At 31.4% G+C, this 19228-nt stretch overlaps 1 protein-coding gene across 4 annotated transcripts; it reads left to right on the forward strand.

The window, feature by feature from the left end:
• Positions 1 to 11585: 11585 nt before the first annotated feature.
• On the forward strand, positions 11586 to 15597 carry LOC136224326 (metal tolerance protein 4-like). 4 transcript variants are annotated; one of them, XM_066012637.1, is made up of 11 exons: positions 11586 to 11686; positions 11810 to 11885; positions 11975 to 12064; positions 12606 to 12700; positions 12798 to 12860; positions 12946 to 13032; positions 13722 to 13784; positions 13906 to 14104; positions 15002 to 15069; positions 15260 to 15327; positions 15398 to 15597. In XM_066012637.1, the coding sequence occupies exons 6-11, from the start codon at positions 12973 to 12975 to the stop codon at positions 15420 to 15422; spliced, it is 483 nt and encodes a 160-aa protein (XP_065868709.1). In that variant the 5' UTR covers positions 11586 to 11686; positions 11810 to 11885; positions 11975 to 12064; positions 12606 to 12700; positions 12798 to 12860; positions 12946 to 12972; the 3' UTR covers positions 15423 to 15597. The 4 variants fall into 4 exon arrangements, with proteins under 4 accessions (XP_065868709.1, XP_065868711.1, XP_065868710.1 ...); XM_066012639.1 differs by having other exon boundaries at positions 15413 to 15597; XM_066012638.1 differs by having other exon boundaries at positions 15002 to 15066.
• Positions 15598 to 19228: the final 3631 nt, after the last annotated feature.

A 19228-nucleotide genomic window follows, 5' to 3' on the forward strand; every position in this document is an offset into this window, starting at 1 on the left:
AAACATAAGGACAAATTCTGCTCAAACCGCATCAATTGTTCGAAGTCCTAGAACTTCGTGAACTTGCTATTGTACTTGGAGTTTGAATTGTATTTGGCAACGGTCGGTGACAATTCAACCTATTATGCCCGCTATTCCCACATCGGCTACATACCATTGGCAATGGGTTTTCACCTTATGACGGTCTTCTGTTCTGACTTCTTGGTCGTCCAACTGGGGCAGCACCTCTTACAGGGGGAAGCACCTTCCTTGGAGGGTCACAGTTTTTCCACTCCGTCTGGGGTCCGAGTGGGTAGATACACTCTGCGTAAGCTAATATAACTGCGTTGTTGGTGTAATATTTATCAACCCATTGGTATGCGTTACTTAGTCGATTCTCACATGCAACTTTACATACATGTTTACAAGGAACTTGAGAAAGTTGCCATTGCCTACACGTGCAAGTACCTGCATCTAAGTCAACAATACCCCCTTTCCCTCGGTCCCCAATCTGAAATGTGTGTTGGTTTATTCCACTGAATGTACATGGTATAGCTTTAGTAACATGTTTCTTCATCTTCCGTTCACCGTAAAATGACAGATAATGTTCTCGTGCTCCTGGAAATGGAAACATGAAGGTAATGTATTTATGTATCATCTAAATTACCAGAAATGACAACGTATAAAATATTTACCAGCCGCTGTTTGTCTTTCGTAGAACCATCGTTGGACAGTAGTTCTAATGTACTCTATCAACATTGTGATGGGCAAACGTCTTCCTTCAACCATTACCGCGTTCCATGATTCAGCAATGTTTGCTGTCATTATGTTATAACGACGGGTATGAAAATATGCACGCGACCATCTCTTCCTTGGGTGCATCATGGATCTCAGGTAGCCATCGAAATGGATCACTCCTCTTTCTTATTGTTTCTACATTCTCTGCCAATACCCTGCTTTGGGGAACAGCTTCGCAATGCGATTGTCTCGGAGGGGTAGGTTGTCCATCATTTACCGTTTCCTCTGTGTCATCATGACCCCAAATGTCATCGTCATACATCTGGTCCTCCCGATGATAAACCGGATTCGAGCTAATATCATCTAAACCAGGAGTGTGGGATGCAATATTGCACTCAGTGATTGGTTCTTTTCCTCACCTATGAGGGGGCGTTCAACAGTTGTGTTGTCTACTTTAGGATTTGTTTCAAATACAACTGTGGCATTGGCATCACAACTTGAATGAATAACATTCTCTACCTTCGTGACTCGCGGTTGGATTGTTCGTGACTCAAAATTAGCATATAGTGGGGTAACAACGTCAGTTTTCATCCGACAATAATCTAAAAAACACTCAACATCACTTGAATCAACAATCGGAACTACTGCCCCAGGTAGTTGCTTTCGTTCGATAGTTAACTGCATAGTCATACGCAGATCAAATGACATTGGATCAACATGAGCAGTAGTGTATACTATCTCTTGCAGCCTTTCCAAGCTCAATCCCGGAGACAGCTTCATCAATTTCTTCTCGCCCCCCTCGTATGTCATGGTCTTACCAACTGTTTTCCACCGGCCATTCCACATGATCACACACAACACAAACTGGTCTGACATGCTTCTATCAATAATAAACAAAAAAAAAAGGAATGAGATAACAGAATGAAATAACATCATGAAATAACATACACTTCGCATAATTCGCAGTTATTCGAATATGCGAATTCTCATATTTCGCAAATACATTCGCAGACTTCGCATACTTCGCAAATATGTAAAATATGCGAAGTGTGCGAAGCCAATGCTGGAACACCATATCTTCGCATACTTCGCGTATATTCCATATGCGAATTCCGCGAAGTATGCGAATAACAAACGCATACACAGCCTTCAATAGACTTCGCATATTAAGATTTCGCGAAACGAAATCATAATATGCGAAGCACGCGATCTTCCGCACGAAGTTCAGCAGATTTACAAATTTATAACCTCAAAAGTAAACTGCTACTGAAACTAACATCAACGAGTTCAAAGCGATTTAACCATATGAAACTAACATCATACTTACATGACAAGTCTTGGGCTTTGATTGATGAAGGATCTTAAGGAAAAAAAAAAAGAGAATCGCGAACTGTGAGAGTGAGAGTGAGATTTATCGCGTAAAAAGAGAGAAGAGGGGATGATCTGATTAAGTGTCTTATATATATGAAGGGTTTTATGGGTATTTCAAATTAAATCAGTCTATATATGTAAGTTGAACAATAATAGGTCTTAAAATGTAAATGGGCCTCCCATTACACCCATTTTTGTAATTTTCCCCACAGCAAAAATGTCAAAACCTACCATTACCCCGATCCATCCTAACCTGTAAAATGATGCAAATGATGCAAATTTAATTCTAACATTTTCAAGTAAGATTAATTTTAACCATTTATTATCAAAAATCTAAAAAAATTGGTTTGATCGGTATTTTCAAGTTTACACATATAGTATCTCCACCATTATTATTATTTTTGGGATAAGGGCCAAATTTAACATACCATTATAAAGCAAGTGCAGATTTAGTCTTAATCTACAAAATTGTGCAATTTTAGCCATGATGTTTCTAAACAAGATCAATTTTAGTTATGCGTTATCAAAAATTTAAAAAGAATGATTCGACTGTTATTTAACTCCCACACGGGACCTTCCAAACAAGTTTGTCGATAAATTGAACCAGTTTCCTATACTTTTTTGTTGGTTTCTTTGAACTATATTAATAACACAATAAATATTTTAGACACAGTTTGATAAAAAAAAATGTCACTAACTTACATGTAGTAGATAATTTTTAGCATTTTAACAGAATTTTTATAATTTGGTTAGTGATACACTAAGGGCCTATTTGGTTCACTGTTGCGGTTGCTGTTAGTTGTTTACGGTTGCAGTAAGCTGTTAGTTGTTGATGTTAGGTGTTTGTTTAGCTGTTTAATTACTAGTGTTTTGTAAAATTATATTAAATTGTTGATGTTCGGATTTAAAATGTCTAAAATGGACATGTTTTAAATTAATCAACGATGAAATTATGAAACGAAAAATGTAAAAAAAATGTCCATAACGTTTACAACTAGGAATAATTTTACTCTTAACGTCTAAAATGGTGCAATTTTATCCATAACGCTGGCAACTAAGAACGATTTTACCCCTAACATTGGCAAGTTGGGTCGATTTCAAATATTATTAAAAAATATAGATATTTTATTTCTTATTCTACACCAATTGCACATATCAGTAGTTATAAAGAAGAGATTTCATATTTTTTATGATTTACTAATAAAATTGAAAATTAATATTTATAAATTCGGTGAAATATTTGAATTTTTTTTGTCCAACTCATACAAAAGACAATATATTTTTTTTATTTTCTTAAAGAAAATTTCACGTTTAATCATATGTTTGTAATCTATTACTAACAATGATAAAATAGTGCACATGTGAAGTGTAGATGACAATATTCATGACCAAGAAAACAGTTTGATAAATTATTTCTTAAATTGACCCAACTCAATGTTAAGGGTAAAATTGTTTTTGGTTGCCAACATTAGGAGTATAATTGCACCATTTTAGACGTTAAATGTAAAATTGCTCCTAGCTATAAATTTTAGGGGTATTTTTGTACCTTATCCTATTATAAAATAAAAAAACGTGTTACACAAATTAATAAAAATAATCTATATAAAAAATAAAAAAATTATTGAACGCAACAAAACCTTGTTCTTCCGATAATTATGTTGTAGAAATATAAATAATGTTAAAGAATAAACATATTTTGTGGAAATAAGAAGGATAATTTTGTCAATGACAAATAAGTACAAAGAGTTGTTTATGAAAGGCTCTAAATAGGAGCTTTTCGTGAAACGCTCCAGAACGCTGCAGTTTCCAGAGAAAATGCTAAACGCTGCGGTTATATAAACCTAACCAAACGCTATATTTCCTGCGGTTTGGAATGAAACACTAAACGCTCATCCGAAAAGTTAAAACAAATACCCTCTAAATATTTTAGACATAATTGATATTTGGAAGGTCCGAAGTGACAGTAAATACCAGTCAAAGTAGTTTTTTTTTCTAATTTTTTTTATAATGTATGGCTAAAATAGATTTTGTTTGGAAACATTAGAATATATTAAAGTTAAATCTGCATTTTTTTTACACGTTAAGGTTAAATTTAGTTTTCATCCCTTTTAAGTAACAATGACTTAAAAAATGAATTAATTTGGTACTTCAAGTTGTTTGGTATAATAAATTTAGTTTAAAATTAAATTTAGGTATTAGTTTCATCATATAACTTAACATTTAGGTCAAATTAGTCTAAAATATATGTGACACAAATCAAATAACTACTAATTATATATTGATGCGTGTTATTTGGACTGTTTTGACACCAAATGACAACTCGTATATCGTTGTCAGCTAGTAGCAATTTTATCATGACGTCTAAAATAGTACGATTTTACTTCTAACGTGTCATCCAAGAGCAATGTTAACGCAATATTGACGAGTTGGATCAATCACAGACATTATTGTGAAACACAAATATTTTGCTTCTTATTATGTACCAGTTGCATAGCTAGTTCTAAAAAGAAAATTTTCGCATTTTTTAATAATAGAATTAAAAATTAATATTTTTAAATTTGATAAAATATTTAGATTTTTTTTATCAATCTCGTACAAAATACAGTATAATTTTTTAATTTTAATTTTATTATTTTCATATCTATTCATGTGTTGAGTAATAAAATGACACATATGTGAAATGTAGATGACAAGATTCGTGACTGAGAAGACAGTTTGATGAATTATTTCTCAAAAATTTACCCAACTTACTAATATTAGGCGTTAAATTGTTCTTGATTGCTAACGTTAATATTAAAATTGCATAGTTTTAGATATTACTAAAGCCTCCGTTAAGAGCATATTTAGTGCTTGTGACTTTTTTTTTTTTTTTTGTTACTTTGAGGGATTTAGTAATCAATTTTCTCTTCATGTCTAATACTTAAGTCCCTACCTTTTGCCTTTTATTACCAAAAAAAAGTTGTTTTTTGCTTATAAAATTATGTATTCGGTCTCTATTTTTTAATTAATATTTTTTTATCCTACAAAAAATTTAAAGTAACAATCAACTCTAACGGATATTACCTTTCATTATCATTTGTGTCTACGTAATAGTAAAAATTTGTTAATACCGCGTGCTCCGTCTTTTGGAGCTTCGAAGTTCCCCTTCGGACTAAAATGTTCCTCTAGTGTAGTCTGGCTAAGGGCCTATTTTGGTTCAGTCATTAGCCAATAGTTGTTGTTTCTGCTGTTAGCTTTTTGCAGTTGTAGTAAGCTATTTGTTGTTGTTGTTAGTTGTTTATTATTAGCTGTTTAGTTATTAATGTTTGGTAAAATTATATTGAATTGTTGCTGTTAGTATGTAAAATGTCTAATATGAACATGTTTTAAATTAATCAACAAATAAATTATAAAATAAAAAATGTATTATACAAATTAATAAAAATAATCTAAATAAACAAGTAATTGAAAATAAAAAATTTAACGCAACAAAAACTTGTTTTTTCGACAGTGATGTTATAGGAACAGAAATAATGTTAAATAAGAAATATATTTGGTAAAAACAAGAAGATAATTTTTTTAATAGCAAATAACTACAAACAATTTATTATGAAAATCTCAAAAAATAAGTTTTTTGTGAAAAGATTCAAAACCTTGCATATATTTAACGATGCTGTTATATAAACCTAGACCTGTCCATGGGCCTGGTTACCCGCTAGGCCCGCACAGGCCCGTGTCCCTTGGATCGGGGTTGGACGATGAAAGATGGCTATAGACCCAGCCCAGTCTAGACCCGCTAAAACCTGTCTATTTTTTGGATGGGTTTGGGAATGACAAAAATAGCACAGGTCAGCCTAGCCCAGCCCGTCTATTAATATTAATTATTAATTTATATATTAAATATTTAATTTTAAGTATAAATTTTATTTTTTATAATTAAAAATTATGTATATATTTTTAGGTGAGTTTATATGGGTTGGACTTGTGATTTAATTTTTAAGCCCGAGCCCGTCTAAATTAATAGCAGGTTGGGCTGAGTTTGGACCGAGCATTTTTACATAAAAGTCTGGTATGCCGGCCCGAGCCCGATCCATGGCCAAATTTATATAAATCTAATCAAATGCTACATTTCATGTGGTTTGAAGTGAAATACTAAATGATCATCCGAAAAGCTGAAACAAACACCCTTAATTTTCTCACTCCGTCGTGAACGGCTTTTCTTTAAGGGCATTGACGTGGCTAACCGCTGTGCCATTTGTAATGAAGTGGGGACCAATGCCCTCCATCACTTGGTACACTGTCCTTCTGCCATGGCTTGCTGGAGTTCTTCTAAGCTTCAAATTTCACCAACTCTTACGGGCACCTTTAATTAAAGAGTGGTTCTTCAAGCTTAAATGACCAATGCTCTCTTGACAAAGCATGTACTATATATCCTTTGGGTTTTCTGTAAAGTGAATATTCTTTTACTTACCCTTTCAAAATAGGTGAGTAGGGGGTGTACACCGGTCAGGTTTAAACCGCATACCAGACTGATTGAATTCGAGTTTTTATTTCGATTCAATATCGGCTTTAGTTTTGATACATGTATTCGGTTTGGTTCGGTTTGGTTTGATAAAAAATGTAAAACACCGAACCGCAACAATTTACATATATATTGAAAGTATTTCAAATATTTTGGTTGTTGAGATAAATTTAACGAGGAAATATAATGATTTTTATTTGTTGTCTTTAATTTTCTAAATAACTAGTTGAAAACCCGTGCGATGCACAGGATACGAAACTTTTATATAATTTAGATAAATAAATAAATTGATATATTTACTTTTAAGTAATTTTATATCATGCTGTGAATTTTTTTATATTATGTATATTTGAAATTAATATATATATTTTATTGATAATTCAAATTAAATTAATTTTAAAAATAATTGATTAATTTTTTTTATAGAATTTTAATTAAAGGTGAATGATTTATTTATTTTTACAAAATTCAATGATTTGTACTTTTTAGTAATTTTAATACATTTCATATTTTGGAATTTTATGAAACAATAATAATAAAATAGGAGATTAATTAAGAAATATATTAGAATATAATTAAAAATTAAAAATTGAATTAAACTATAATTAAAATTAAATATTATATTTACGATATAAAAGAATTACAATATATGTTAAACAAAAATTGAATTAAACTACAATTAAAATTAAACATTATATCTATGATAAAAAAGAATTACAATCTATGTTAAAGTGGAAACAACATTAATATATTATGCTATAAACTATTACAATCAATACTTTTCTAATGTTGCACATGATCAAACTTTATTAATTCAATATGTTACATATAAAAAATAAAATTTATAAGAATTAGTCACAAATTCATCTTGATGATAATCATCTTGCTTGATGGAATTTCATGATCACCAAGTATTCGAATTCAATTATTCATTTTGCTACAATAACCCAATATATCCAATTGAATCAACTTAAGGTGATGATTTCTCCTATTTTCATCTCGTAATATCTCATCAACACATTCAATCAATTTGTTCTTCATTTTTTTACTATATAGAATATCAACGCTCGCGGATATTACTTATTTGATTTCATTAATATTTTCTAATAATTATATATTCTTGAATTTTGTAAGCAAAAAAAACAAATAAAAGAATAGAAAACAAAAATGGATGGACAAAAAAGATAATTAGGAGAGAACTATCTTTCTCTCGTTTTTTTTTCGAAAATAAGAGAGAATGTCAAGATATAAGCATATAAAGAGGAGAGTGGAAATATTTTTTGCCCATTAATTAAAAAATTTATTTTTTCTTAATGAAGTAGTAAGTCTATTCAGTACAAAAAAAACGTTTTATAATTAATATGTGAATTTATTCTATTAATTAGAATCATTATGCTTAATATTTGAGAATTTGAAGAGATTCAAATAATAATATTTTTTTAATTAATATTTTCCAACAGCTTGTTCTATGATCCTGTTTCATTTTCATATGTTAAAAACTCTTGAAATACTTACAATTTTATACAAACCATAATATAATAGTTAGAAACTATGTAAGCCAATGTTGCAAAATCAATTATCTCAATATCCCATAATTAATGTACATTCTTAGGATTTTGAGCATCAAAATTTATTTTTATTTACCTTCATTTTGAATTCGTATCTAGGATAATCCAAATTTTTCAAGAATAAACATCTTACCAAGTGCATTAGATGCTTACAATCTCTTTGTCTAGAGAACTGTCAAAAAATAACTTCTTGATAATAATAATAATAATATAACATAATTTATAATTGAAATAAATTTCCTTGTAAGTATAATATTGCAATATCTCTTTAATATTTTATTCAATATGTCTCAAACTTCAATGAACAATTATGGTGTGAAACTTTATATCTATTTGTACCAAAATACAAAAAAATAAAAAATACAATCCATATCAGTTAGATAAACTCAAACTAAAAAAAATGAGTGGATTTCAACAGGTTTCGAATTAGAAAAATTAATCTAACTTCAATTAAAGCTAAAAATTGAGTTCATATAAAGCCGAAAACCTAAATTTAGTTAGAGTTAACAATCGAAACGATAACACCTATCAACATATACTAAAAAAAGAATGCAAGTATACAAAATCTTTATTTTAGTCATTTTGGAAAAAAAAGACAAATAAAAAAGAAAACATGGATAAGGTAGCGAGAGGTATGGAACCTGGGTAACGACAGAAATGGAATTTCATCTCTGAAAAATGAAACTATAACAACTATTGTTTAATAAAAATAAAACAATAACACAATTGAGAACAAAAATAGCTACAATATATGAAAAAAAATCGAATAATTACCTTGAGAAATGTAAGAATTTCTTGTAATTTTTGACACTTTTGTGTTTCCCAATTTTAGTTGTCCATGCATCTTCTATTTCTATCGGGTTTCTTCAATTGGAGATATCAGTTTGAAAAAAAAAAGACAAATAAAAAAGAAAAACATGGATAAGATAGCGAGAGGTATAAAACCTGGGTAACGGCAGAAATGGATCTGGAAGATAAAACTATAACAACTATTGTTTAATAAAAATAAAACAACAACACAATTGAGAACAAAACAACTACAACATATGAAAAAAAATCGAATAATTACCTTCAGAAATATAATACTATCTATCATGACCAATGTATATAATGACGGAATACTATCTATCATGCTTTATATAGAAGTTTATTTGTGACTTTTGGATTTTTTTTGCTTTGTGTTTTTTCATCTTCCCGTAACTCTTACTTTCTTTTATTATTTTAATTAATGGGCTAATAATTGTTTAATTTATTATAAATATAAATCTGTTATTTTTTATTAATTAAATCTTTTTAATCTTGATTTTTTGCTACGTTGACAACTCATAAAAAATGCCTCTAAAACACTTCTCCTTATTTCTCTCTGCTTCCGCTATTATATATAGTATGGATTTGGTTTGTTCGGTTTAAATCCGAACCGAATATTTCGGTTCGGTTATATTTTGATTTTACATACTATTCAATTTGATGTTGGTGTCGATCGGTGTCAAATATTTTTTAATTTCGATATCTAGTTTTTTCAGTTCGGTTCGGTTTTTGAACTGATACACACCCCAATATGTAATTGTTATTTGACCTTTAAAAAGTGTCATTTGTAATTAATTGAGTGTCCCTTAATTAAATAAGTGCGCTTATTATCGTATGATGTTGTTTTGAGCATAGACATGTGCTTTCTTCATATGGAAGGATTAGAACACCATAACACATGTTTTTCATACCATGTGTGCTTTGTAGCCAAGAGATGGAAAAAGGACCTAGCGTGAGACTCTCTACGTGAAAAAATAAGTTTTTTCTCGAAACGTTATCCTTGATACCCTTCACTAATTCAAGAAGTGTAATTCATTTTGGCTACTTTTGAAGGATGCCCTCAAGAGCTAGGTACTAATTCAACTCGGACAGAGGCCAACTGGGCAAGTAAAATGAATTATTATGGAAAGAACGTAGTAAGAGAGAAAGACTTTATCAAGTTCACATCTAGTAATCCTATATTTCGCAAATCCAGATAGTTGTGCATATGTGCACGCTTGTGAATATAGATGAATTGTTGAGATAATGACAATTACAGTGGATGTAATATAAAGTCTATGATAAATCATACCATTTCTTAATTACACACGTAATTCGAGAGGTTGTATATCTCCAACGAGTATACAACGTTTGAATTCTCGATTGTATGTCGGTCGCACAAACTATTTGTGAGTATGAACAAGACAAAGTGATGGAATATGTTTCCGTTACGTGCAAGTGGAAAATGTAAGGATAAATGGAGTAAACGGGTCTTTACCCATTTACTGATCTATTTATGGCCCGCCCGTAACCTAATCCAAATAGGATTAGGATTAGGGTTAGGGTTTAACCTAGCTATAAATAGATAGTTAGGGAGTCTAAAGCCCTAAGACAAGAAACATAAGATAGAGACTCTCTCTCGCTCTCTCCTATATGTCCCCTCTTTCTTTCTTTGTCTTTGAGTTTCGTTCTTAGTCCGTGAATCAATGGTGATTACTCCTTTGGTGTGGTAACCTCCTAGATCGGTGATATGGAGGCAGTGTCAATTACTTCCGCTGCTATTCAACATATATTCACTACAAGAGGTAAGCCTAAATCTGTTGATTTACTTATTGATTAGATTCGAGTTCATTACTCGTCCCTTAAAGGTTATAGAAATCCATTAGGTTTCTCCATTGAAGCTTTCATTATAGATAAAAATATGTTTATTTATTAACGTAAATAATTTTAATTAAACCATAGAAATTAAAAAGAGAGAATTTTTGGTAAATTGTAAAAATTTAGAAGAAAAATATTAAAAATATATTAATTATTTTAATAGTCACTACAAAAAAAAATACCCTATACCAACACTTTTTTAAAAGCATTTTTAAAAACTGTCGCTATGAAAAGGCTATTTATTTACTTTTATTTATTTCAATTTTATCTCATACAACTAACTCCTTTTCTCTTGTAAATTTTAAACATAAATGGGGTTAATAAAGTAATTTTTGTTCTTATCAATTTACTTTCACTCCGTTCAATTACTCTTCTCATTTCTATCACTAATCAAAGACCAAACTAGGGCTCCGATTGCGGCCGGTGATACTTTGCCTGGCGGAACTCTTGCTCACTTCGACGAGCAAGATCAGCTCCAGCAGGTTTCCATCCACTCACTTGCCACCGGTAAGAAGATCGCCATCATCGGTGTTCCTGGTGCCTTCACCCCAACTTGCAGGTATGAGAAATTCTTCGTGTTCTCCATCAGGCATTACGATCTTTATATTGAGATTTGTCGAATTAGGGGATTTTAATTGATGTAATTGGCTTGTATGTTAGCTTGAATCATGTTCCTGGGTTCATTGAGAAAGTAGAGGAGTTGAAATTGAAGGGAGTCGCAAAAATTGTGTGCCTCGGCTTCTTCTCAATCTTTTTGGGGGCATTTTAACACTTCACTCACTCATGTTTGACTCTGATATATTGGGAGATACTTCTATCGATCTCTCATACACCTTGTACCAATTTCGGAACTGCCAATCGAAAGGTATTACTCTTAATTATATATGTGAACAAGTTCTGACATTTCAGTTTTGTGATGAAGGTCTAATTTGCTTCTTTTAATGGTGTTTTTAGCCCATTGTTCTTATCTCCCCTGTTAATTTGGTAGGTTCTGTATGTAGTTCGGGAAGATCTGTTGGGCGCTTCTTACTCAATATTCGAAAAGGAGGATAGCATTTTACTTGGTGCAAGATTCGAATATTTAATTTTGTTTTGACTTTGAATTTTTATTGATTTAGAATTTTGTGGTATATTGAAACTGGGTTTGTTATAGGGGCATATGATGATGAAGAAGCTGCTGCACATGCCTATTGACTTGGCTGCATTGAAATACTGGGGACAAGAAAATATCCTTAACTTCCAAGTACATTTTCTAATTACCTCTCAGTATATTTTATGGTTCTAATCATTTCATTTCATCCTATAGACTTGAATGAAGCTTTTGATATCATATCCTTTGGCTCCCTAGAGCGGGTTTTATTTTATCAATTGGAAATTCAATTGTTTATTTTGTTTCCTAATGCACAAATAAAATGAACTTGTGTGCCATGAATTGGCATAGGCCACCGGTGAACTATTTATGACTTCTTTTCATGCACTAATTTGTACTAATTTGGATGATTCATGCATAACGAGTGAACTATTTATGACTTCTTTTCTTGATTTTCATTTCATGTACCAAGCAATTTGTTCTCCAAGTTATCCTGTTACTGGGTTGATTATCTTTTATGGTGAAGAATATGACATGCCATAGTTTACTTTGAACAGGGCATATGTTTACATTTGACCGTATGCAATGTTAGATTCTAATTTATGCCTCTTTTGTGTTCGTAAAAATGCCTTAGTAGATCCTGAAATTTCCCATCTGGTATAAATTAGCTATATTTTCATATGTGCTTGCGTAGAATGACCTGTTGAAGTGAAAAGGAGGTTTGTTGCAGACTTCACCCAGCCTGTGTTTACTGCTGTTTCTTTCTATATATGTTCAAAGAGACATAAGGTTAGTAAATAATTCTAATAGCTGATGATTGAATTAAGAAAAATGAAACTACTTTTTGCGTTTTAGGCTTATGTGGTTGACGTTTTCTTGTACACAGCTAAAGATAGACAAGGTCAAGCTGATTGAAATTTGTGGCACATCTGAATCTGAATTCAAAAGTGTACGAAAATCTCTTTATTCAAACTTATGCATTTCCTTCCCTTTTAGTTAGAACTAACAGGGGGGAATATGTTGTGCTCGCACAGTCTCTACCTCCATGAAGGATATCTGTCATGATGTTTTTGGGATTTCAAAGGAAAAGAAGGATCCCAAAGAGACAAAGGGCAATCAAGGTACGTAGTAGCTTTTCTATATTAATAGTAAATGAGGTACTAGTGCAGACTTGAAAATCTATTGATAGACTATGGGATGTTATGGAGGTAACTAATTTCATTGTTGAAACCTGTCTCAGTCTCTTGCTATTGTCAGAGTGGATTGAGTGACCTATTTTTTCCCCTGAATTGAATCGACTGCAGGGAGGATGATAATCAAATCCATTTTTCTAGTTGTTTGAACTCCAAACTTTTTGTTATTCTTCTTCTTACTACATGCTCTTGTTTTATTTTCATTTTTCATGTACATGTTAAGACCTGAAGTATCTGATCTTAATTTAGCTGATTCGATCTATTGGCTTGTGTATATCTAATAAGAACTTGCATAGATTTAATTTCTTGCAGTTGTTTAATAAATCCTATTATCTGTTTCGCCCTTTCTTAGTAATCTTTGTTTTGATTAGAGTCTTTGAATCAACTAAAATGGATCTTTCGCTGAAATAGTTATGGAAGTTTCTAAGGATACCATTTCACCCTTTTAGTTGTTTACTTTTGAATTAAGAGTACAGGATGAGTAATGATAGAGGTAAAGGATGGCCCTATCGAGTAGATATTCTGATAGTTATGGTGGCTTCACTATATGTTGTGCATTTTATTGGCTGCATTATTGTCAACTTGGCTTCACTAAAATATTCAACTTGGCTTCGCAGAAACAAGCTGAAATGGCCATGAAAATCTCCAACTACGCTAATGTTTTACTCTTGGCGTTTAAGGTAACGTCAAACTCTGCTTCTCTTCTGATTTCTTTTTAGATAGATAACATTAGGAAATTAACATTCAAATAAGTTACTCTTTGGGGCTGAATGAATAGAGATAATTTTGGTCAATGTGCAGATATATGCTACAGTAAAGAGTGGATCAATAGCTATTGCTGCATCGACTTTAGATTCTTTACTTGATCTAATGGCTGGTGGTATACTTTGGTTCACTCATGTTTCTATGAAAAACATAAATATTTACAAATACCCTATTGGAAAATTGAGGGTTCAACCAGTGGGCATAATCGTCTTTCCAGCTATTATGGCTACACTTGGTATGCTGTTTGCTCTCACTCTGCTTTTCGCTTCAGTTTATTATATCTTTCATTGTTGTTGTTGATAGTGAACATCTTCACTGATTATGAACATGTTACCTCATCATTCAACCTGTTTAGCTTGTTGTTTTACAGAAAATATACATATTCTGTGGAATGATACCATGTTAAAGTCTCACTTTGATATTATACATGTTACTAGCAGAGTTGAACTTGCTGCTCTTATTTCCAATTAGATTGGCTTATGACTGTCAGACTTCAGACCCGAAATGAAAGAGACAAAAATATTTTGAATTATGTGTCATTCTAATCATGTTTTTAGAAGCATTCTAGGTGTTAGTCTCTCAAATGAAGTTTTGGGTTGGGTTGTCTTGAAACATGTCATTAAGAGTAGAGCTCCCACCTGGATATGCATGTAGTGCATATGGGTCCCAATTTATGTTCATTCAATCAACACATGTTCCCCATCATAAAATGGTTGAATACCATTTTGCTAGTATGACGAGAGCTCCACTAACTTCAAAATTAACTCATGAATAGCCCTACTATCTACAAAAATTATTATAGACTTACCTTGAGTGGTCATCTACAACACAATTAACTCTCTAATTTCACCATCTAGATTTTTTCCTTTGGTTTCGCCCTGTTCTTGATTGGTTAGCATATTCCTGAAGTGGTTTCAGTTGTATAACTGCAGCTCTTGTTGTTGTTGGTGTTGTTGTTGTGCATATATGGGACTCTAATTGCCATGAGCTTGCACCTTTAGAGCAGTTCTGTTTTTTCTTTTCTTCTGGTGCTATCTATGTGGGGCTGTAATATTTAATTGGAAAAGTGTTATCCAATGAGAGTTTCATTTCATGTAGCTGTTGATTTTAAGCCCTTTTTGTTTGATTGCAGGTGGTACGATAGTTGCAACTATTGAGTTAATCAAGAAACGTGGGGTTGAGAACAGACAAATCAAAGTTGTAAATAGTTCATAAGCAATTATCTTGATTCATTTCTATTGTTAACTATCAGTTCCTGCTTGTTTTTCCTATTTTTTTCTCTTGGCTCTATTTTAATAAATTGCTAATTTTATTCTTTACATGTGTTGATCTCACATTTCATAGTCACCTTGTTCTGATATGTTTTCCGTTTTATCCCAAATTGTTTCAGTTTGCCTTTTGCCATTTTACATTGCTAGAAAGATGGAGCCTGCTGCTTCTACTTGAGGAACCCACTTTGTAAGTAATTTTTATTTAATCTGTTGTCGATTGACAAAGTTGATAGTTTATTTGGGGTTAACAATTTCAGGAACATGGTGGAAAGTTACTCGTAGTCAACAAAAATCTGAGATTGATTCTGATTCTGATTATGTTGGTGATATTTTTCAACATATCATCAAAATTGGTCACTTTGCTTACTTCAGATTTAGTTAATTTTAGTTTTATTTAGTTTTAATTTTGACAATTCTGATGCCAAGATGAGGTTGATATCACTGGTATATTTTGTTATTGACACGATGTAAATTGTAATAAGGTGTTTGCTTCCTCAGATTGAGGCTGCAATCCCAAAATTATTTGATCATGAATTTAGATAGAAATTTCGTCGGTAAATTTATATGTTGCTAATAAAATTTTAGCGACGGATTACCGACTGAATTTCGGTCGGTATTTTTTTAATTGGAAACAGATGCTAGGGGCGGTTTAAACCGCGGATAGGAAAGTGCCCCTATTGAAAAACCTTACCCCGACGCCTTCATAAAACCGTCGGTAAAGTAGCAACAGCTGCAATAACAACACTTTTCCGACGGTTACAAAAACCGTCGGTACTACTTGTACTGACGGTTTTAACCGTCGGTACAGTAGAAAAATTGCGTCGGTAAATGACTTTTTTTTGTAGTGAGTCTAACTAAGGAGGTGTTTGATAAAACTGAAAATTAAGTGCTGAAAAAATAAGTACTGAATATTATAAGTGCTGAAAATATTGAGTGATATAATTATTATAAAAATATTAGTCGATAATGTTTAACTTAAAATGTTAAGTTAAATATTTTGACTTATCAAAATAAGTGATTTTTAACTTAATTTATTAATTTAAGTGGTGGATAAATAATTGTTATTAAACACATTTAAATTAAATAAGTACTTAATATTTTAATTTAAGTCATTAAGTGGCTTATTAAACAAGGCCTAAGGTGCCGTTTTGATAACCAATTTAATAATTTAAATTAAACTATTAAATACTTAATTTAATTTAACTGTATTTACTAACTGTTATTTTTCAATCATTTAAATTATGTATTTATTTTGATAAGTTGAAATATTTAACTTAAAATTTGAAGTAAAACATTATAAACTAATATTTTTTATATTCAATACCTATTTTTAATATTTATCAAACACATACATAATTTAATAGTTCCAACACTTAAAATTAAGTGCATACAAAACCTAATAATCAAATTGTCTTCTCAGTCACGAATCTTGTCATCTACATTTTATATTTGCGTCATTTTATTACTCATTAGAAACAGATCAAAATCACATTAATAGACGTGAAAAAATTATATTGTATTTTGTACAAGTTGGACAAAAAAATCTAAATATTTCGTCGAATTTAAAAAAAATTAATTTCCAATTCTATTACTAAATCACAAAAAAAATTGTGAAATTTTTTTTTAACCAACGGATATGTAACTGGTGCAGAATAAAGAACAAAAATATCTATATTTTCTAATGATGGCTGAAATTGATCCAACTTACCAACCTTAGTGATAAAATTAATCTTGGATGTCAACGTTATGAAGAAAATTGCATCATTTTAGATGTTAGGGATAAAATTGCTCCCGACGGTAAAAAAAAATTCACCTTATTCCTATTTATTGGTTTGATGAAAAACTTTAGAACACATAAGAAAAAGGCTTAATACATCATTTGCTCCCAGCAGTTGTCCAAAAAAATTGATTGCCCCTGAATTTTAAAAGTGTCCCAATACCCTCCTTAATTTGCATGAAATATTCAGATACCCCTCAACTTGCTTAAAATATAATCAATTAATCATTCAGTTGTAAAAAAAGTAAGCTGCATGCGGAAAATGTGTTGCACGCATTTTAGAATGTTATTACATTTCCTTAAAAAAAAAAAGAATGTTATTACATAATTCATATAGACTAAAACATATTAAAATGGAAGATATTACTTGTTCAACTATAAAACTTGTATTCTCTAATATTAGAACCACATACCCCGACCTTAACCAGTTTACTTAAACAAACCTTATGTATATTACTTATTTTTTCTTACAACCGAGTGTTTAATTGATTACATTTTACGCAAGTTGAAGGGGCTATCTGGATATTTTATACAAATTGAGAGAGTTATTGAAACAATTTGAAAATTCAAAGGATCAAACAAGCTTTTTAAACAAGTTAAACTGAAAAATGATATATTTAGTTTGAAAAAGAATATTGAGTACTCACTTCATTCCCTTATATAAGTTAGTCTATGGTATCTTACACAAATTAAGAAATATAATTAATATAAAATCAAATTAACAAATTACATTGGTAAACTAAAAAAAAATTCTCTCTCTTATGTAGGGGTGGATACAGGTCCGGGTCCCTCCGGCCGTCGGAACCACCATGACCATGAGTAGTTTCGGCCCTCCTGTTTCCACAAAATTTGAGATTGTGGTAGTTCCGGGCCATCATGTCTCCAAAAAATTTAGATCGGGTGTTGAATTAGCACCTCAAAATTGGCACATGACTGGGCACAGTTCGGTCCAGTTCGAGGATTCAAGAATCTCCAGGATTGGATTGAAAATTTCGGTCCGGTCCAATTCGGAGATTCGGGGATTCGGTCTGGTCCAATCCAGTACAGTTATTTGATGAGTTAAATAATAAAATACATATACCAAAAATAAAATAAAAACATAATTTACAAGATAATAAATATATAAAATTCTTAATCAAAAAATAAATAACATGTGTTTATAATACCAAATATTAATTTCAACCTAAAAAAAGTAATTGGTGAACCGAATTGCTAAAGAACAAATGAGTAACTTAGTTTCAAGATTAACAATTTTAATATCTTAACACAGGAAAATCTTAAGAAATGCACAACTTAAACTAAACAGCAACAAATTAAAATATAGTAGCAAAAAAAAAAACTTGACCAGATTCTAACGAGTTAAAATTCAATAACAAAAATCAAAATTTGACTAAAGTCAAACACTACCAAATTAATTGATCTATTTTGATTGTCATATGTACATAAATTTTAGGATTTAACCAACAACCAAAAGAAATAGTAGGAGAAATGATAAGTCCAAAATATACCTAAAATAGCATGCATAATTATGTCTATTTCGTATGAAAAATATGTTGATTATATTCTTTTGGAAGGATTTTACGTTGGTATTTGTTACTATTATGCAAGGTGCTAAATTATTTGGAAAAATCCAAATAGAAGCTAAAACGGAGCAAAAACGAGTAAGAAATCAAGTTTTCAGTGAAAGACGCGTACGAGATTCAGAGGTCGTGCTAGAGATTCAGCAATCAAACTAAGGAAGCTTTACAAAGTCTCTATCGCAATCGAGATTCTGGAAATTTCGATCGCGACGCGCATTCTAAAGCACCAGAAATGCGAAATTCAACCAGCTCTCCTTACTCCTAAAGCCGCGACAGAGGTTCTCACAATCTCTACAGAAACAGCAAGATGTTAAAACACATTTTACATGTTTTAATTTCCAAATGACGCATCCTTTCATCCGGATAGAGACGACTCTTCACCAATAGACACGTTCCTTCAATACACCTCTTGAACAATTATAAATAGAGGAGACATTTCAGCGTTCAAGGAGTTAGAGATTTTAGTTTAATTTTGTTAAAAGCATACTTGTTATACAAGTTGTACAAATAGTTAGATACAAGATATAGATCTATAGTTTACGTTAGAGTTTTATTCGAAGACGAGTTTATGCTCTGTAGTTTGACCGAATAGGTGCTATTTTGAGGATTCAGCGAGAGGAACCAGTGTAGGAGGCACCCCAGGGTCTGACAAACCTACGAAGTTGAGGAAAGGATTGACAGCCCGGAACTCAGTTAGTTAAAATGCTATCCAAGCTTCTTCTTCTCTGTTA

Source organism: Euphorbia lathyris, chromosome 3 (assembly GCF_963576675.1).
Source record: "Euphorbia lathyris chromosome 3, ddEupLath1.1, whole genome shotgun sequence".
Classification (NCBI taxonomy): Eukaryota; Viridiplantae; Streptophyta; class Magnoliopsida; order Malpighiales; family Euphorbiaceae; genus Euphorbia; species Euphorbia lathyris.